General features: G+C 48.8%; 1 protein-coding gene across 1 annotated transcript; it reads left to right on the top strand.

The window, feature by feature from the left end:
• Nucleotides 1–609: 609 nt before the first annotated feature.
• On the top strand, nt 610–21,017 carry LOC128980575 (nck-associated protein 1-like; the record flags this gene model as incomplete). The annotated part of the gene is made up of 7 exons (XM_054399039.1): nt 610–703; nt 1,543–1,625; nt 2,646–2,726; nt 8,054–8,147; nt 11,187–11,303; nt 17,176–17,285; nt 20,928–21,017. Coding segments are annotated over 7 exons (669 nt in total), but the record flags the coding sequence as incomplete, so codon positions are not given.
• Between the last annotated feature and the right edge of the window lie 285 nt (nt 21,018–21,302).

Below are 21,302 nucleotides of genomic sequence, written 5' to 3' on the forward strand. Positions count from 1 at the left end.
CTTTTAGTGAGTTTCGGTCACTTGCTTTAAGAAGTTGTACAGATGCAATATAGATAATCCTGGGGGTCTACTTCTCTGTTTTCTGATTCCAAGCTTTTGCTTTTATGAAGAGTAATGAGAGTAATACTGATATTGTAGATCTATTGAGAGCAAACAATCACAGAAAACACCCAGTTGGAGGAGACCTCCAAGCTCATCCAGCCCAACCTTGACCCAGCACTGAAGGGGCAACACCAAACCATGTCCCTAAGCACCAGCTCCACACACTGCTTACACACCTCCAGGGATGGTGACTCCAGCACTGCCCTGGGCAGACCATTCCAATGTCTGAGAGCCCTCTGGGAAGGGATATTTCTTAGCATCCAGCCTGAACCTCCCCTGCTGCAGCTTGGAACCATTTCTCTGATCCTGTTGCTTGTCATCAAGGAGCAGAGGCTGTCCCCTCCTTGCTTCAGCCTCCCTTCAGGCAGCTGCAGAGAGCAGTGAGGTAGAACTGTAGTCAGTGAGCTTAGTTGCCTCTCTGCCAGACATAAATATCCTAAACCCATGCATTTGTCCTGTTCACATCCTGAAACCTGCTGCTGACCTGAAACTTTCCTTCCCTTTTAGAAACTCGTGGTGGAGAATGTTGAAGTTCTGACACAAATGAGGACCAGCTTTGACAAGCCAGACCAGATGGCAGCACTATTTAAAAGATTATCATGTGGGTAACTAGCAAGGGCCTACTAAAGAGAAAAGAACTAGTTTTGATGTTTGGCTTTGTAAAGAAAAGGAGGAAAGCTGATTTCTCCATGCTGACTTATACCCAAGCAGGAAAGTGTAGGTGAGCTTGGAGAAACTGATGCCTCTTCTCAGATTTTCCAATCTCAATGTACAGACAAAAGGAGATTTCAGTGTGAATTAGTGCACAGGCACTGTAGTAGTGATCACAGAATGTTAGGGGTTTATAGGGACCTCCAGAGATCATCCAGACCAGCCACCCCCCCTGCCAGAGCAGGGTAGGTGACACAGGAATGCATCCAGGCGAGTTTGGAATGTCTCCAGTGAAGGAGACTCCACAACCTCTCTGTGTCATGAACAAGAAGTAATTATTTTAAACAAACCCAAAAAAGTATTACAAAGAGACGGTTTTGGCCTCAAGGAAATTGTGATGGTTTTAAGACTGTCTTGAATTGTTCTTCTCCCAAAGCTTCACAGCTTCGTTTCCTTCCAGGCTGAGCTAGCCTGGTTATTGTTGGTGTGGGAGAGGGATTCCAGCTCTCACAGTGTAACAGAAACACAGAACCTAGTGTCAGCATCCAGTATTGTCAGCTGTAACAGGCTTCATTCCATGAAGGGGTTAACAGGATAGTCTTCTGCTGAAAATCCCCTTCTCAACTCAGGCTATATAGCCCTGCTTAAGCACTGTTTATGTTGGCTCTTTTAAGGAATGCTATTGTCTCAGTACCTTTCTCAGTAGTCTGTTCAATTTTTTTTCTTTTTTTTTTTTTTTTTTTTGAAGAAAGGAGGTTTTTGTTCACTCTTGTTCTCCTTTCTGTGCAGCTGTGGACAGTGTGTTGAAGAGAATGACCATCATTGGTGTTATCTTGTCCTTCCGCTCCTTGGCCCAGGAAGCACTTAGAGATGTAAGGAATTAACTGAAGGGCTTCTGGGCAGCTTTTCACTGCCTTTGGTTTAATGGAATCAGAGGATATTAGGGACTTCACTCTTTAGGAATGCCACCTCTTCAAAGGTTGGCATATGGGTGAAGTGGTGATACTCACTTATTAGAGAAGTTGGGATTGGAATCTGCTTTTTGAGTACTGGTCAGAGAAATGTTAACCTGGAAACACAGGTTTCAGTTATAATTGAAATTCAGTTGTAACTGAAGTTGAAATTGCAAATTTTGGGGTGAGGGAATCTGCTTTTGAGCACTGTGCAGAGAAATGTTCCCTGGAAACACAGGTTTTAGTTATAACTGAAATTCAGTTGTAACTGAAGTTGGGATTGCAAATTGGGGAGTGAGGGAATCTGCTTTTTGAGCACTGTTCAGAGAAATGTTCCCTGAAAACAGAAGTTTCAGTTATAACTGAAGTTCAGTTGTAACTGAAGTTGGGATTGCAGGTTGGGGGTGAGGGAATCTACTTTTGAGCACTGTGCAGAGAAATGTTCCCTGAAAACACAGGTTCTAGTTACTACTGATACTCAATGATAACAGAAGTTGGAACTGCAAACTGGGGGCTGAGGGAATCTGCTTTTGAGTACTGTTCAGAGAAACATTCCCTGGAAATACAGGTTTCAGTTACAACTGAAGTTCAGTGATAACTGAAGTTGGAATTGGAAATTGGGGGAGGGTGAGAGAATCTACTTTTTGAGTACAGTTCAGGGAAATGTTAACCTGGAAACACAGGTTTGAGCCTGAGCAGGCTTCCGAGTGTTTACTGTGTTGGTGCATTCCAAAAGCTTTCATTTCCCATTTGCAAACAGCTTGGGTTTGCCTCTATTGGGCTTTAATGTTTTAAATCTAGAAATGAATTCACCTACATCCTCATTTACTGGATTTATTATTTTGAAAATAAATGTTAGTGTCTAATCAATGATGAGCAGGAGAAGTGTTTGGGTTGTGTTTTTTTTTTTCTCATTGTGCTTTTGTTTCTCTCTCTTAGGTCTTATCCTACCACATTCCTTTCCTTGTGAGTTCCATCGAGGACTTCAAAGATCACATTCCAAGAGAGACTGACATGAAGGTAATGTTTGGCCCAAAGGCTGCTGCAGTATTTTTTTGGAGCTGTCTGACAACCTGTTAAGGGACAACACTTTTATGCTGAGGGTGAAAAAACTCAGGAACAAATATAAGCAAACTTTTTTTTGTGGTGTTTTTCTTTTTTTTTTTTGTTTCCCTCCAAGAGTATCTGCATCTTCCTGATGTTCAGGAATAAAAAACCCCCAACCAAGTGGTAGGATAAACACAAGCCTCATATCTTCCTGTGGTCACGTTTGAGGAATTTCATGGAAAGAATTGGGTACAAAATTTATCAGCTGTTAAATCATGACAAAGCAATGAAAGGCAGAAAACTGAGATGCTTCATAGTGTGAGCAGTGGTACTGCTGCACCTAACTATTTCAGGGACTCTGTGGAGATGATAGAATCACCCAGGTTGGAAGGGACCTCTAAAAAGTCAACCAGTCCAACCCCCCTCTGCAGTCAGCAGGGACATCCCCAACTAGATCAGGTTGCCCACAGCCCTGTCCAGCCTCACCTTCAAGATCTCCATGGATGGAGCCTCAACCACCTCCCTGAGCAACCTGTTCCACCACCCTCATTGTAGAGAACTTGCTCTTAACATCCAATCTAAATCTTCTCTAATTTCAAACCATTGCCCCTTGTCCTATCATTCAGGCCCTTGTCAACAGTCCGTCTCCAGCCTTCAGGTCCTGGCAGGTTGCTCTTAGGTCTCCCTGCAGCCTTCTCTTCTCCAGGCTGAACACCCCCAGCTCCCTCAGCCTGGCCTCACAGCAGAGCTGCTCCAACCCCCTGAGCATTTTCCTGGCCCTCCTCTGGAGCCTCTCCATCAGGTCCATGTCCTTCCTGTGCTGAGGGCTCCAGAGCTGCACACAGCACTGCAGGTGAGGTCTCAGCAGAGCAGAGCAAAGTGGCAGAATCACCTCTCTGGCTCTGCTGGCAATGCTGCTTTGGATGCAGCCCAGGCTGCCCTTGGCCTTCTGTGCTGCAAGCTCACCCTGCCTGCTCCTGGCCAGCTTCTCATCCCCCAGCACCCCCAAGGCCTTTTCCTCAGGGCTGCTTTCTCTCCCTTCCTCCCCCAGCCTGTACTATGGTGGGAGCTCTATGCATGTAATAGCCACAAGCCTGATTTTGACCATACATTGGAAAATCATATTCCATTCCATTTCCAGCATGGAAAAGAGATGGGAAGTGAAGTTCTCACTGCTTAACTTTGATCAGTCTTTGCAGAAAGCATCTTACCCCCTCTGGTATCAAAGGGGTGCTGAAAAATGGCATGGGGTAAAAGCTGCAGCAGTGATTATTGAAGACCATATTTCCACATTGGTATTTTTTAAACTGATGATAACGTGATTCTAAACACCTCATTTGATCACTGAAGACATTAGGATCACGGACTCAGAGGATGTCAGGGGTTGGAAGGGACCTCTGGAAATCATGGAGTCCAAACCCCTCTGCCAGAGCAGGACCAGAGAATCCAGCACAGGTCACACAGGAACACATCCAGACAGGGCTGGAAAGGCTCCAGAGAAGGAGACTCCACAACCTCTCTGGGCAGCCTGTTCCAGTGCTCTGGGACCCTCACAGTAAAGTTCCTTTTCATGTTGAGGTGGAACTTCCTCTGCTGCAGTTTCCATCCATTGCCCCTTGTCCTATCCCAGGGCACAACTGAGCAGAGCCTGTCCCTGTCCCTTCCTTCCTGACCCCCAGCCCTCAGCTATTGATAGACATTGATCAGATCCCTCTCAGTCTTCTCCTCTCCACACTAAACACCCCCAGGGCTCTCAGCCTCTCCTCCCCAGGCACTGCTCCAGTCCCTTCAGCATCCTTGCAGCCCTCCCTTGGACTCTCTCCAGCAGATCCCTGTCCCTCCTGAACTGGGGAGCCCAGACCTGGATGCAATATTCCAGGTGAGGTCTCAGCAGGGCAGAGTAGAGGGAGAGGAGAACCTCCCTGGCTCTGCTGGACACACTCCTCTGAATGCCCCCCAGGACCCCATTGGCCTTCTTGGCCCCCAGGGCACATTGCTGTCCCATGCAGAACTTCTTGTCCCCCAGCACTCCCAGCTCCTTCTCCTTGGGGCTGCTCTCCAGCAGATCCCCTCCCAACCTGTCCTGCTGCAGTTTCTTCTTCCTCCCCAGGTGCAGGACTCTGCACTTCTCCTTGTTGAACCTCATTAGGTTCCTCTCTGCCCAGCTCTCAGTCTGTCCAAGTCTCTGAATGGCCTCACAGCCTTCAGGGGTCTCAGCCAAGCCTCCCAGTTTGGTGTCATCAGCAAACCTGCTGAGCACACTCTGTCTGTCTGTCCCCTCACCTCATCAATGTCATTACTGAACTAATTTATGTTATCACATATGAGAAAGCTCTCTGCTACTAAACAAAACCATGCTGAGGACCCTTCTCCAAGTCAGGCCACATAGCACCATCTGAGTTGCCTGTACTCCCACAGTATTTAGCCTTTGGCCCTCTCAGGGTCTCCTGCAGTTCTGCTGTGCTTCTTAAATCATTGAATCACAGAATTGTCAGGGTTGAAAGGGAGCTCAAGGCTCAGCCAGTTCCAACCCCCCTGCCATGGGCAGGGACACCTCACACTCCAGCAGGTTGCTCACAGCCACATCCAGCCTGGCTGCAAAAACCTCCAGCCATGAGGCTTCCACCACCTCCCTGGGCAACCTCTGCCAGTCTCTCACCACCCTCATGGAGAACAACTTCTTCCTAACATCCAATCTGAATCTAGTTTTGCTCCATTTCTCCCCACTGCTATCACTCCCTCACACCCTCAAAAGTCCCTCCCCAGCTTTCCTGTAGCCCCCTTCAGATCCTGGAAGGCCACAAGAAGGTCTCCTGGGCACCTTCTCTTCTCCAGACTTAATATTCCCAACTGTCCTCATAGGAGAGGTATATTAATGTTGTGTGTGGTTTTTCTCCTAGCTCAGAGGGTCTCAAATAAACTCTTCAGTGCTGTGGGGTTGGCCACCATACAGGCCTTCAGATGTTACCACCAGTCAATGTCACGTCTCATGGTGTGGCATGATGCCATGCTTGGCTTCTTTGGGAGTGCACAGCTTGCCTGGAGAATGTTGGAGGGCTGCATGGAAAAGGAGCCAGACCTGTTGTAGTCTTGCCTGTAGTGCCTACTGGGAATACTGGGATCTCTGGTATGTGCTCCCATGCAACTCTGCCAGAGCTTTGTCTTGCCGACAGCTTCTTGGAAGAGCTGTGCTGTGAGCCTGCTAATGATTAAGCCCTGTAGACAATCAGCAGCTGATTGCATGGAGCTTGCTCCTAGCCTTTGTCACATAGAGAAATGCTATTGTAGGAGTTCAAAGGGTTTCCTTTGGGACAATGAGCAAGACTTCTTGAAGGAAGGCATGTCAGCAGACAGCTCTCTACCAGGCTTTGTGTAATGGACCAAGAGAATTGCTCAATTGGGCACGTTTTAGGACATGACAACCCAGTAATTTCCTGTGTGCTGAATTTACCAAGCAGAAAGAGCATGTTGGTGAAATAAATACTTGTCAGGAACTGTTCCTTTTATTTTCATATCCCTGAAATCTATCACTTGGAGTGAGTGGCAAAATGGGGATTTGTGCTCCTTGTGTTTGGGTGGTTTTAATATGAAATTGTTGGGGTGGTTACACAGGTTTGGGGAAACACTGCTAGTCCTGAACCAGTTTGTTATGACCCAGCTACCAGGCAGATGCTCTAAGAAATCTTTTCATTCAGGACTGTTCTCAAGCTACCATCACCTCCTGCTGGCACTTTTCCTATCACAGCTTGCCCTCATGCTAGCCAAGCTGGAGCACATGAATCAGGGAAGTCTGTACCATATCCCCTGTGTGAGAACTGATGGGCAGAGTGTGAAACTTCTCAAGTGTTAATGGCAGTGAGAGACATTGCTGGCATTGCTTGTTGTCCCTTGTATTTGGTATGAAACTGCTTTTGTGGAGATTCACCTGAACTGCACTGTCCAGAAGAGAAACTGGGCAACCAGCAAAGAACTCTGGGGAACTTTTCTTAATGGCAATAGATACAGAGAGGGACAGGCTGACAAATGGGATACATTTCAAGAGGCTCTTAGCATCCCTGAATGTCAGGACCCCTTAAGAGTCCAGTTCCTGGCACTTTGGAATCGTAGAATTGTCAGGGTTGGAAGGGAGCTCAAGGCTCAGCCAGTTCCAACCCCCCTGCCATGGGCAGGGACACCTCACACTCCAGCAGGTTGCTCCCAGCCACATCCAGCCTGGCTGCAAAAACCTCCAGGCATGAGGCTTCCACCACCTCCCTGGGCAACCTCTGCCAGTCTCTCACCACCCTCATGGGGAACAACTTCTTCCTCACATCCAATCTCAATCTCCCCATTTCTACTTTTGCTCCATTCCCCCCAGTCCTATCGCTCCCTGACACCTGAAAAAGTCCCTCCCCAGCTTTCCTGTAGCCCCCTTCAGATCCTGGAAGGCCACAAGAAGGTCTCCTCAGAGCCTTCTCTTCTCCAGACTGCACAACCCCAACTCTCTCAGGCTGTCTCCAGAGCAGAGCAGCTCCAGCCCTCTGCTCATCCTCATGGCCCTTCTCTGGACACCTTCCAGCACCTCCAGATCCTTCCTGGAACAGAGGCTCCAGAAGTGGACCCAGAGCTCCAGGTGTGGTCTCAGCAGAGTGGAGCAGAGGGGGAGAATCCCCTCCCTGGCCCTGCTGGCCACACTTCTCTTGCTGCAGCCCAGGCTCTGCTTGGCTCTCTGGGCTGCAAGTGCTCACTGCTGGCTCCTGCTGAGCTTCTCCTCCCCCAGCACCCCCAAGGCCTTTTCTTCAGGGCTGCTCTCCAGCCAGTCCCTGCCCAGCCTCTATCAGTGCCTGGGGTTGCCCTGAATCACTGAACCTTTACCAAATTTGAATGTTGTAAGATTGCTGCTTGACTCCAGTGTTTCAACAGGCTTGACTTCAGTTTTTCTTTTAAAGCTGCTGCATTTGCAGGTGTTAGCAGAGAAAAATCTGTTAGTGAAGAAAGATTTAGAAACAGCTAATGGGAAGTCAGAATGTTTGTTTTGGAGGTAATGTAGAAAAGTACACAAACTTTGTTTGGCTCATGAAAAAGAAATTATCATCTAGCACACAAAGTCCTGACCCAGCTGCTCAGTGTAGGCTAGAAGGAAACAAAAATCTTAAGTCTCTTTTATCTCATTTCAGCCAAGTCTCTGAAATTCCCTGGTGCCTCAAACTCTTAAGAGGAACATTTGAAACATGCCAGCAAAACCGTGCTTCACCATGCTGACACCAAAAGCATTCAATGTTGTCTCTTTTTTGTTTTTTTCTCTCTCTTCTGGTCCTCAGGTGGCAATGAATGTGTATGAGCTATCATCAGCTGCTGGCTTGCCTTGTGAGATTGATCCTGCCTTGGTGGTAGCACTGTCTTCCCAAAAATCAGGTAAGAAGATACAAGTGAAAAACAAGAAAAGAAAGAAAGAAATAACAATGGGGAAGGGGGAAAAAAAACAAATGGACCCAGGCATGAAAGTGTTTGAAGTGCTAGGAGGAGACTTGTGTGTCTTGGGCCCTCTGGGTTCCTTCAGTGAACTCTATACCTGGCATAAGAACATGAATTATTTGTGCCTGCTGATGTCTTAGCTTGAGAATCTTTGCAGCCACTTAGGAATTACCTTGCTGACCTAGGAAGGAATTAACAAGTGGATGTTTACTGAATCACAGAATGTTAGGGGCTGGAAGGGACCTCCAAAGCTCATCCAGTCCAACCCCCCTGCCAGAGCAGCAGCACCTAGAGCAGGTCACACAGGAACACATCCAGGTGAATCTTGAATATCACCAGAGAGGAGACTCCACAGCTCCCCTGGGCACCTTGCTCCAGGGCTCCATCACCCTCACAGGGAAAAGATTTTTTTTCCTCCTGTTTCCATGAGAAAAATTCCTCTGCCTCAGCTTCCACCCTTGCCCCTTGTGCTGGCATTGGGCATCACCCAGCAGAGCCTGGCTCCAGCCTCTGGGCACTCCCCCTGCACATCTTGAGCACCAGCAATGAGGTCACCTCTCAGGCTCCTCCTCTCCAAGCTCCAGAGCCCTCAGCTCCCTCAGGCTCTCCTCCTCAGGAAGATCTTCCACTGCCTTCAGCATCTTTGTGGCTCTGAGCTGGACTCTTTCAAGCTGAAGGGGTTTAATGGCTAATAGTGCAAACTGTTCATTAGGACAGTGAAAACAGGGGTCTGTTGTGAACAGCTCAGTGCTGCTGTACAGATTTGGTACAATCAGAACAATCAGCAATAGTGTGGGCAGCAGGAGCAGGGAAGTCATCCTGCCCTGTGCTCAGCACTGGTTAGGTCACACCTTGAGTGCTGTGTCCAGTTCTGGGCTCCTCAGTTTCAGAAGGACATTGAGAAACTTGAATGTGTCCAGAGAAGGGCAGCAAGGCTTGAACACAAACCCTGTGAGGAGATGCTGGAAGGTGTCCAGAGAAGGGCAGCAAGGCTGGGGAGGGGTCTGGAGCACAGCCCTGTGAGGAGAGGCTGAGGGAGCTGGGGGTGTTTAGCCTGGAGAAGAGGAGGCTCAGGGGAGACCTTCTTGCTCTCTACAGCTCCCTGAAGGGAGGTTGTAGCCAGGTGGGGGTTGGGCTCTTCTCCACAGAATCACAGAATCAATAAGGTTGGAAAAGACCTCAAGGATCATCAAAGTCCAACCTGTCACCCAAGACCTCATGACTACTAAACCATGGCACCAAGTGCCACATCCAATCCCCTCTTGAACACCTCCAGGGATGGTGACTCCACCACCTCCCTAGGCAGCAAGCAGTGCCAGAGGGAGAGGACAGAGTCTTAAGCTGCACCAGGGGAGGTTTGGGCTGGAGGGGAGGAAGAAATTCTTCCCAGACAGAGAGCTTGGCCATTGGGATGTGCTGCCCAGGGAGGTGGTGGAGTCACCATCCCTGGAAGTGTTTCAAAGCAGCCTGGATGAGGCACTCAGTGCCATGGGTGAGTTGATTGGATGGTGCTGGGTGAGAGGTTGGACTGGATGATCTCTGAGGTCTTTTCCAACCTGGTTGATTCTGTGATTCTGTGAATCCTGAGCCATGGCAGTAGGCCATGGGTGCTGAAATGCAGCTGAAGGCACTCTATGACCTTCACAGCTTGTCACTGCTGTTGTTATACAAGTGTTAACATGGAGCTTACAAGGGCAAAGATGATCAAATAAACATCTCAATGTTCTAACATGTCTGCTGCTTCCTTTGATTTGCTTTAGGTCACCACTCTCTAAGCTTTTCACTTTTGTTTACTCTGGCAGGTTCCATGGCATGAATTAAGACTCTAAAGTGCTTTTTGACAGTCTGAAGCTTTTTCTTTCCCCCCACTCTCTCCTCCTTACTGAGCACTTTACTGCTCTTTTCCCTTGCGTGGAATGGATAGTTAATGTTAGAATCAGATTGTGGATGTTTTAAAAGCTACTTCAGTACTTTATTTATTTCTCTTTTTTTGCTTTAATAGCAATTCCTTTGGGAGGGAAAAATTGCAGCTAGTTCCATTTTAATATTCAGACTGAAGTGTCAAGCAAAATTTCTGTGTGCCTTGGTAAAAAAAAAAGAAAGAAAAAAAAAAGTTTGTTGGTTTTATGGATGTTATGCATAAAAAAATTACTTTTATCTTTGGAAGGTAGCTGGGATCTGAAGTGGCATTTTAAGTAGCTTATTTTCATCATAGTTCAGCTGTGAAATGCTTCAGCTGAGTGAAGCAGACAGGGGATTTCTGTGTGTTTTATAGATTAGATAGGGTCTTGTGTTTTGATTCACAGGAACAGTCAGGTTGGAAAAGCCCCTCAGGATCCCAAGTACCAACCCAGAACCCTACTCTGCAAGGCTCACCCCTAAACCACAGCCCATAGCAGAGAAAAATGCAAACTTGAGCTCTCTGGGGAGAGGGTGGTGGTGGCAGGGGACAAGTGGAAGTTGTCAGTGGTTTGAAAGGGAGGAGAAGATACCACACAGGATGTGGCACAGAGCTCTGCTGGAATCAGGGGAGGGGAAGGGGTTCACAGAATTGCCAGAAGGGATCTCTGGAGATCATCTAGTCCAACCCCCCCTGCTAAAGCAGGTTCATCCAGAGCTGGTTGCAGCCTTGATAAGGCTTCTTCTGGGCTTCTACTATATGGAGCTTGAGAAAAGCAACAGAAACATAGAAACAGAAAGGTTCATTCAACTTGGAATGCAGGATCACCAAGTACCCAGACAGAGAGATTGGCCATGGGGATGTGCTGCCCAGGGAGGTGGTGGAGTCACCATCCCTGGAAGTGTTTCAAAGCAGCCTGGATGAGGCACTCAGTGCCATGGGTGAGTTGATTGGATGGTGTTGGGTGAGAGGTTGGACTGGATGACCTCAAAGGTCTTTTCCAACCTGGTTAATTCTGTGTGATTCTGTGATTTATGTATATTTCAAACTCTGATTTTGTTTTTATTTGTTTGTTTCAGAAAACATCAGTCCAGAAGAAGAATACAAAATTGCTTGCCTCCTGATGGTCTTTGTGGCAGTGTCCTTGCCAACCCTGGCTAGCAATGTGATGTCTCAGTATAGCCCAGCCATTGAAGGTAACATAAAGGGCACAGCAGTGCTTCCTTTCTTCATACCAGTCCTGGCAGTTCCTTGAATACTTTTGCTTTAAGTGTTTCCCTGCCTGTGTTGTAGTAAGCAAAATTTCAAAAGCAGTTAGCCCTGCCCCAGGAAAGTCCTCAGGGTGTTTGGGGATGGGAAGGGTTCACAAGTAAACAGATACTGATTAGTGATTTACATGATTGGGTCAGAAGGTCTGAGGGAAATCAGGGAGGGAAGCAATACATGCTGTGTTTCTTCTGGGATCCACATGGGTGATCAATATCACAGGATCAAAAGATGTTAGTTGCTGGACGGGACCTCTGGAGATTTTCCAGTCCAACCCCCCTGCCAGAGCAGGACCAGAGAATCCAGCACAGGTCACACAGGAACACATCCAGACAGGGCTGCAAAGGCTCCAGAGAAGGAGACTCCACAACCTCTCTGGGCAGCCTCTTCCAGTGCTCTGTCACCCTCACAGGGAAGAAGTTCCTCCTCATGTTGAGGTGGAACCTCCTCTGCTGGAGTTCATATCAATTGCCCCCTGTCCTATCCCAGGGTGCAGCTGAGCAGAGCCTGTCCCCTGCCTCTTGAGCCCCAGCCCTCAGATATTAATCACAGTATCACACTATCACCATATATCAGAGGTTGGAAGGGACCTCCAGAGATCATCCAGTCCAAGCCCCCTGCCAGAGCAGCATCACCCAGGGGAGTCTGCACAGGAATGCATCCAGCTGGGGTTGGAAAGGCTCCACAGAAGGAGACTCCACAACCTCTCTGGGCAGCCTGCTCCAGGGCTCTGGCACCCTCACTGTAAAGAAGTTTCTCCTCCTGTTGAGCTGAAACCTTCTCTGTTCAAATTTGTCTCCATTGTTCCTTGGCTTCTTGCTGTGCAGCACCCAAAAGAGCTTGGCCCCCTCCACTTGACCTCCAGCCCTCAGCTCTTGAGAGACATTGATCAGATCCCCTCTCAGCCTTCTCTTCTCCACACTAAACAGCCCCAGGGCTCTCAGTCTCTCTTCCCAGGGCAGATGCTCAAGTCCCCTAAGCATCCTCCTGCCTCTCCCTTGGCCTCTCTCCAGCAGCTCTCTGTCTCTCTTGACCTGGGGAGCCCCAAACTGGACACAGGATTGCAGCTGTGGTCTCAGCAGGGCAGAGCAGAGCAGAGGGGGAGCAGAACCTCCCTAGCCCTGCTGGCCACACTTTTCTTGCTGCCCCCCAGGCTCCCCTTGGCTCTCTTGGCCCCCAGGGCACATTGCTGTCCCATGCAGAACTTGCTGCCCACCAGCACTGATCAGTTCCCCTCTCACTTTTCTCCTTTCCAGACTAAAAAGTCCTTCTGAAAATGACCTTACAAAGCATTAACTTCTACTTGTTTGAGAGAACGTTCTGTGCAAAAGAGGTCTTCCATTGGAAATGTTACAAACAGTTTGGATACTGCAGGGGGCAATCTTGTCCCAAGATGTGGAATTCCTAGAGCCTGCATTCTACATTAATTAGTGTGGGACATTATGCAGTGGTATGGATGTTCTAGTCCTCTTTACATTGGCTTTGGGCCACTCAGACAAGAAGCTCAGTATGAGCCAGCAGTGAGCACTTGCAGCCCAGAGAGCCAAGCAGAGCCTGGGCTGCAGCAAGAGAAGTGTGGCCAGCAGGGCCAGGGAGGGGATTCTCCCCCTCTGCTCCACTCTGCTCAGACCACACCTGGAGCTCTGGGTCCAGTTCTGGAGCCTCTGTTCCAGGAAGGATCTGGAGGTGCTGGAAGGTGTCCAGAGAAGGGCCATGAGGATGAGCAGAGGGCTGGAGCTGCTCTGCTCTGGAGACAGCCTGAGAGAGTTGGGGTTGTGCAGTGGGGAGCGGAGAAGGCTCTCAGGAGACCTTCTTGTGGCCTTCCAGGATCTGAAGGGGGCTCCAAGAAAGCTGGGGAGGGACTTTTTCAGGTGTCAGGGAGTGATAGGACTGGGGGGAATGGAGCAAAACTAGAAATGGGGAGATTCAGATTGGATGTTTGGAAGAAGTTGTTCCCCATGAGGGTGGTGAGAGACTGGCAGAGGTTGCCCAGGGAGGTGGTGGAAGCCTCATCCCTGGAGGTTTTTGCAGCCAGGCTGGATGTGGCTGTGAGCAACCTGCTGGAGTGTGAGGTGTCCCTGCCCATGGCAGGGGGGTTGGAACTGGCTGAGCCTTGAGCTCTCTTCTAACACTAACAATTCTGGGATTGTATGATCTCCAGAGGTCCCTTCCAACCCCTATCCATCTGTGTGACCCTCTTAGTCCTGAGGCAGGCTGCAATAACAGATGATTACACCTTCTGCCTGGTTTATATCATGGAGTTGAATGATGCCAGTTCCTGTGCTTCCATTTCCATGACTCTTAACCTGAAGCCAGACAAAGCCTGTTTGAAAGAGGGCTCTTAAGGGACAGTTACAAGACCTCATAAAACTGGGACTGAAGAAAAGCTGCATCTTGAAGTCCACTAAGCCCCTATTAGAAGTTGCTACTGGCTTTATGAGATGTGGATTATGTAGTTATTTACTGAGTGGGCTCTTTTTTTTTATGGAGAGGAAAAAAAGTCTGGCAAAAGGAGTGCATAAAAATCTGCTCCCTCTACAAAAATAGCTGAAGAAACAGAATAGGCCTTGTCAGTCCTGCTTAATATTGTTTTTTCCTGCTCTTCTTGTTGAACATCTGGCTTTAGACATTTTAATATAGATGCTATTCCCAGAATGAGGACTTAATAAATGCTGCCTTATTTTGGGGATTTTTTCTAGGGTTTTGGTTTTTTTTTTTTTTATAAAGTAAATTCCCTGGACAAAGCCTGAATTTATCCACCCCCAAGTCACAGATTTGAAGGAATTTCAACTTTGTAATCTGGCAAGACATACCTTCCCAAACACAGACAGTGCCTGGACAGCTTTAGCCCTGTCTCAATTCTCTCTGCCTGCTTCAAGGCCAAGCCTGTTTCTTCTACTAGCTCTAGATAATGTCTCAGACTCTTAACAGACTTTTACTTTTATTCCTAATTAAAAAAAAAAAATCTGAACTGCTAGTCAGATATCAATCTGGAAGACTCATTTATCATCTTGAAGCCAGAGTAGAATACCAGACTACAAGAGAAAGCTTTTTCTAAGTACATGAAACCCATTGCAGGTTAGAAGGTAACAATCTGTGAGCTGAATTCCCTTGCTGGTTATTTTTTTTCCTGCAGTCTCTGAGACATAAAAATTCAGAAAACTGAGGCACTTCAGTAAATGTAAATTTCACTCTGCTTAATTCTGCTGGTTTGATGTTCTTGAGTGATGTTGAAGGGAAGTGGTGATGTGTTCAGTTTTGGGGACTGGCTTATTCCAAGCAGCAGTATTGAATGAAGAAACAGGAGACAGAGTAGGAGCATCAACCCTTGGGGGCCCTGCTGGTGGAGATCCACAGGGGGCTTTGCTAGGACCTAGTGGTGACTTCATTCACAGAGCACCCAAGAAGAGGTTGAAGAGTGAGGTGAAAAAATTTTCCTGTCCTTTGAAGTTACTTGAGGGTATTAGAGGAGTCAGGAGCTGCAGATAGATATTGTGACACTGAGCAAATTGTGCAATACAATACAATTGAAGGAAGAGTAGTTCTGTGCCTGAGGAAAAAAGGGATCTTTGTCCTGTGCAGTGCTGAGGTCTAGCTGACCTCACTCCTCAGGCATGGTCTTGGGAGTTAAATGACTGAATGAAGAAATGAGCTCAGTGCTCAGCAATGGGCAGGGACTGGCTTGAGAGCAGCCCTGAAGAAAAGGTCTTGAGGGTGCTGGGGGAGGAGAAGCTCAAGAGGAGCCAGCAGTGAGCACTTGCAGCCCAGAGAGCCAAGCAGAGCCTGGGCTGCAGCAAGAGAAGTGTGGCCAGCAGGGCCAGGGAGGGGATTCTCCCCCTCTGCTCCACTCTGCTGAGACCACACCTGGAGCTCTGGGTCCAGTTCTGGAGCCTCTAAAACAAGAGGGATCTGGAGGTGCTGGAAGGTGTCCAGAGAAGGGCCATGAGGATGAGCAGAGGGCTGGAGCTGCTCTGCTCTGGAGACAGCCTGAGAGAGTTGGGGTTGTGCAGTCTGGAGAAGAGAAGGCTCTGAGGAGACCTTCTTGTGGCCTTCCAGTGTCTGAAGGGGGCTCCAAGAAAGCTGGGGAGGGACTTTTGAGGGTGTCAAGGAGTGATAGGACTGGGGGGAATGGAGCAAAACTAGAAATGGGGAGATTGAGATTGGAGGGTGGTGAGAGACTGGCAGAGGTTGCCCAGGGAGGTGGTGGAAGCCTCATGCCTGGAGGTTTTTGCAGCCAGGCTGGATGTGGCTGTGAGCAACCTGCTGGAGTGTGAGGTGTCCCTGCCCATGGCAGGGGGGTTGGAACTGGCTGAGCCTTGAGGTCCCTTCCAACCCTGACAATTCTGTGATTCAATGAGCATAAAGAATAGGTAAGAATCAGTAGTGTTTGCAGGCTTGTGTGCTTTTAAACTCTTCCAAAGACCTCCTCCTTTTCCTAAGCTAGCACCTGCCCAGGATACTTGCCCAGATGTGTGTTGAGTTTGTTTTAAAGAGACTGAAATAGCCTAGAAGATATACCAGGCTCCCTGTAGGAGCACTTCTGCTCTCTATGAAAAAAAACTGGGATGGCTTAATCACCTTCCAGGCCTCTGAAGCCTGGAGTGAATTTTAGCAGGATGATATGTACAGCAGACAGCAATTAACCAGCTTTGTTCTTGAGTTCCTGTAGATCTCTTGGGTGATTGCTGTCTGGGCAGGACAAGTTGTTCCTGTACAGAGAGGCATGGGAAATAGCCAATTAGCTTGAAAAAAAATTCCTGCTAGATCTTACCTTTTCTTTGAGCCTGCTCATATGGCAGAGGTCTGAACCTTTGCTGGCTCACAGCACCGTGGTGGTGGTGGTGATGGTGTGGACTTGGGCTCACTGTGCACCCTTTTTGGCAGTGCCCTGGGGTTTAAAACAAAGTGTTTTGGTGTTGCCACTTACAACTGGATGCATGTGGTTACTGAAATGAGAACTGAAATGTGTGGTTTTGTTCCAGCACCCTGGGATGGCACTCACCACCTTCATTAGAATCACAGAGTTGTCAGGGTTGGAAGGGACCTCAAGGATCATCCAGTTCCAACCCCCCTGCCATGGGCAGGGACACCTCACACTAGATCAGGCTGGCCAGAGTCTCATCCAGCCTGGATGAGGTGTTGAGGTGGAACCTCCTCTGATGGAGTTTCCATCCATTGCTCCTTGTCCTGTCCCAGGGTGCAACTGAGCAGAGCCTCTCCCTGTCCTCTCCCTCTTGACCCCCAGCCCTCAGCTATTGATAGACATTGATCAGATCCCTCTCAGCCTTCTCCTCTCCACACTAAACACCCCCAGGGCTCTCAGCCTCTCCTCCCCAGGCACTGCTCCAGTCCCTTCAGCATCCTTGGAGCTCTCCCTTGGACTCTCTCCAGCAGATCCCTGTCCCTCCTGAACTGGGGAGCCCAGACCTGGATGCAATATTCCAGGGGAGGTCTCAGCAGGGCAGAGGAGAGGGGGAGGAGAACCTCCCTCAGGTTAGAACTTGATGATCCTGAAGGCTCCTTCCAACCCAAACCATTCTATGAGTCTGTGAACCTTCCAATATCTTCTTTTTTCACACTTCTAAAAGCCCCAGGGGCCTTGGTTTGGTCAGGCTCTGAGCACTGCAGTATTCAGAAGGGAGATCTGTGCTGTAGATGGCAATCCTGATCCCAGTGCTTTGCTCCCACGTGCTGGGTGCTGAAGGATGGCCTCTCATTGTGAGGAGTCTGCTGGGTGCTGCTTTCTGTCATTTGTTTTCGAAGCTGCTGCTGCTGAGGGAATTTGTCTCTGTTCTCTTTCAGGGCACTGCAACAACATTCACTGCTTGGCAAAAGCTATCAACCAGATTGCTGCAGCTTTGTTCACCATCCACAAGGGAAGCATTGAAGACCGTCTGAAGGAGTTCCTGGCTGTATGTATAACTTCATTTCTAGAGCTGCCTCCTCTCACAGGAGGGGAATTCTCTGCCCCTGATGTCCCCCTCAGTCTGCTTTCATACATGATCAGTCTTGGGCAGTGATTACAGCAGGAGTGTGTCTGCCATTGGAAGTGTTCACTTCCCAGCAACAACCAGCTAGGAGTAATCATGCAATGGCTTGAGTTGGAAGGGACCTTATTGGAGAATAAAACTGATGAAGAGCAAGTGAAGGAGCTGGGGATGGTTAGTGTGAAGCAGAGGAGGCTGAGGGGAGACCTCCTGGCTCTCTGCAGCTCCCTGAAAGGAGGTTGTGCAGAGGTTGTGCTGCTCTCTTCTCACAGCTCATTAGCCAGAGAAGAAGAGGGAAGAGCCTCAAGCTGCAGCAGGGCAGGGTCAGACTGGACAGGAGGAAGAATTTTTCCCCATCAAGAGTGTTCAGGGATTGGAATCTGCTGGGCAGGGAGGTGGTGGAGTCCTCAAGCCTGGCTGTGTTTGAAGGTGGTTTGGCTGTGGTGCTTGGGGCTGTGGTTTAGGGGTGAGCCTTGCAGAGTAGGGTTGTGGGTTGGACTTGGTGCTCCTGAGGGGCTTTTCCAACCTGAGTGTTTCTGTGATTCTATCTTAAAGATCTTCTAGTTCCACTAGAGCAGCTTGCTTAAAGCCTCATCCAGCCTGGGCATGAACACTTCCATGGATCTGGTGTCCACAACTTCTCTGGGCAACCAGTTCCAGTGTCTCACCCCCCTCACAGTAAAGAACTTCTTCCTAATGTCTAATCTAAATCTACCCTGCTGTGGTTTAAAACCAATGCCCTTTGTCCTAACACCACAGGCCTTTGTCAGAAGTCCCTCCCCAGCTTTCCTGTAGCCCCCTTCAGATCCACAAGAAGGTCTCCTCAGAGCCTTCTCCTCTCCAGACTGCGCAACCCCAACTCTCTCAGGCTGTCTCCAGAGCAGAGCAGCTCCAGCCCTCTGCTCATCCTTGTATCCCTTCTCTGGACACCTTCCAGCACCTCCAGATCTTTCCTGTAATAGGGGTGTCAGTTAGTGGTAGAACCATGCTGGAGGACAGGATGGCATCCAGAGGGACCTGGACAGGCTGCAGAGGTGGTGCCCAGGGGAACCTCATGAGGTTCAACAAGAGCAAGTGCAGGGTTCTGCTCCTGGGCTGGAACAATCCTCACTGTCAAGACAGGCTGGGGGAGGAGGGGAGAGAAAGCAGCCCTGAGGAAAAGGACTTGGGAGTGCTGGGGGATGAGAAGCTGGCCAGGAGCAGGCAGGGTGAGCTTGCAGCACAGAAGGCCAAGGGCAGCCTGGGCTGCATCCAAAGCAGCCCTGAGGAAAAGGACTTGGGAGTGCTGGGGGATGAGAAGCTGGCCAGGAGCAGGCAGGGTGAGCTTGCAGCACAGAAGGCCAAGGGCAGCCTGGGCTGCATCCAAAGCAGCATTGGCAGCAGAGCCTGAGAGGTGATTCTGCCACTTTGCTCTGCTCTGCTGAGACCTCACCTGCAGTGCTGTGTGCAGCTCTGGAGCCCTCAGCACAGGAAGGACATGGACCTGATGGAGAGGCTCCAGAGGAGGCCATGGAAATGCTCAGGGGGTTGGAGCAGCTCTGCTGTGAGGCCAGGCTGAGGGAGCTGGGGGTGTTCAGCCTGGAGAAGAGAAGGCTCCAGGGAGACCTAAGAGCAACCTGCCAGGACCTGAAGGGGGCTGCAAGAAGGCTGCAGAGAGACTGTTTGCAAAGGCCTGCAGGGACAGGAGCAGGGACAATGGCTTCAAAGTAGAGCAGAGCAGACTGAGATTGGATGTGAGGAACAAGTTCTGCAGTATGAGGGTGGTGGAACACTGGAAGAGGTTGCCCAGGGAGGTGGTTGAGGCTCCATGCCTGGAGGTATTCAAGGTGAGGCTGGAGAGGGCTGTGGGCAACCTGATCTAGTTGGGGATGTCCCTGCTGACTGCAGAGGGGTTGGACTTTGGGGGTCCCTTCCAACCTAGACCATTCTATGATTCTGTCTTCAAGACTTTTCTTTTTTTTTTCCCCATGCTGATTTGGACTCTTCAGTTTATTTGGTTTTTCAGAGAAGGTAACTCCAGAGTGGCCTTTGAGTTGTACCTTTTGGCATGTCTGCATTCCTTCAACAGTAACTGTCTGATAGCAGGGATGATCCAGGGATGTTTGAGGGGGAAGGAATTGTCTATGGTTCAGAGCAGGCTGAAGATCAAAGCTTTTGAAATCCTTAGTGATGCTTTGGGGAAAAAAAGAAAAAGGAAAAAAAATCTGAAGCCCTTAGGTGGTGCTGATGCATTTTAAATTCATTTTGGTTTGCTGCCCAAGGAGAAAGAGAATTTTTCAAGTGGCTGTTAATTAGCCATCACTTGAAGGGAAACTGAAGGGTAAAAGCAGCAGCTTTACTTTCATTTTTAAATAGGACTTCTGATTTTGAGTGATTCTTGATGGTTTGGGGTTGGTGGATTTTTTTTTTTTTTTTTTTTTTGGCCTAGAAACATGGCAGAAAAAAAAGAAACTCTTCTCATTTTAGCTGCCTTGAAACACTTTTGAGGATGGGATAAATGTAACTTGCTGTACCTAGAAGTCTACAGAAATTTGGGGGTTTTGTTTTTTCCTTAAGGGAGGTTTCCTTTCTGGAATTTCACTGCATTTTGTAAACTTAGAGGGAAAAAAAATACCGACAACAAAAAGCCTTAGGTCATTGGCCTTGTCTACTGCAACTGCTGGCTGTAAAAGATGAAAGAGAAATGGTTGTGGCAAGTGGCACACATTTGACAGGTGAAGGAAAGCAGGATGGTTTCTGTCTGATAAAGACACTTTTGGCATGAGGTTTGCATATTTTTTTTGCAGGGTTTACAGACTGGTTTCAGGCCTCTGCTTTTTACTGCACAGCTCATGACCTGATGGCTCATCTATTTGGATAATCTTTCTTTTCTAACACCTTTTTACACCTCACTGCCTGGTAGTCTGAAAGGAAAACATGGCTCTGCAGAGGAAAATATACTGCTGGGGTGATCTGCTTTCCTCTCAAAATTAATCACAGAATCACTGAATGGGAGAGGTTGGAAGGGACCTCCAGAGATCATCCAGTCCAACCCTCCTGGGGGGGAGTCTGCACAGGAATGCATCCAGCTGGGGTTGGAAAGGCTCCAGAGAAGGAGACTCCACAACCTCTCTGGGCAGCCTGCTCCAGGGCTCTGGCACCCTCACACCAAAGAAGTTTCTCCTCCTGTTGAGCTGAAACCTTCTCTGGTCCAGTTTGTCTCCATTGTTCCTTGGCTTCTTGCTGTGCAGCACCCAAAAGAGCTTGGCCCCCTCCACTTGACCCCCAGCCCTCAGCTCTTGACAGACATTGATCAGATCCCTCTCAGCCTTCTCTTCTCCACACTAAACAGCCCCAGGGCTCTCAGTCTCTCTTCCCAGGGCAGATGCTCAAGTCCCCTAAGCATCCTCCTGCCTCTCCCTTGGCCTCTCTCCAGCAGCTCTCTGTCTCTCTTGACCTGGGCAGCCCCAAACTGGACACAGGATTGCAGCTGTGGTCTCAGCAGGGTAGTGGAGAGTAGGTTGATCAATACAAAGTTTTATTGATTGCTTTATTGATTTTTCTTTTTTTTTTTTTCCCCTCCTGCAGCTTGCATCATCCAGCCTGCTGAAGATTGGCCAGGAGACAGACAAAACCACTACAAGGAACAGAGAATCTGTTTACCTATTATTGGACATGGTAAGCTTCTGTCTGGTTAATGTGTTGCTCAGCTGAAGGAGCAGGCTCCACATTGCAGCCCTCCACAAGAGGGTTTGGGCTGTCACCTTGTGTGGTGTTTCAGCTTGTCAACCAGTAGAAATCATTTTCAATTTGTGATAATTTCCAACTGAATGGCATCCTTCCTGATGTCAAAAATCAGTGATTTTCCTTCCCTCACCTCCCAACACACACAGTGAGCACTTGCAGCCCAGAGAGCTAAGCAGAGCCTGGGCTGCAGCAGGAGAAGTGTGGGCAGCAGGGACA

Source organism: Indicator indicator, unplaced genomic scaffold (assembly GCF_027791375.1).
Source record: "Indicator indicator isolate 239-I01 unplaced genomic scaffold, UM_Iind_1.1 iindUn_scaffold_303, whole genome shotgun sequence".
In the NCBI taxonomy this organism is placed as follows: Eukaryota; Metazoa; Chordata; class Aves; order Piciformes; family Indicatoridae; genus Indicator; species Indicator indicator.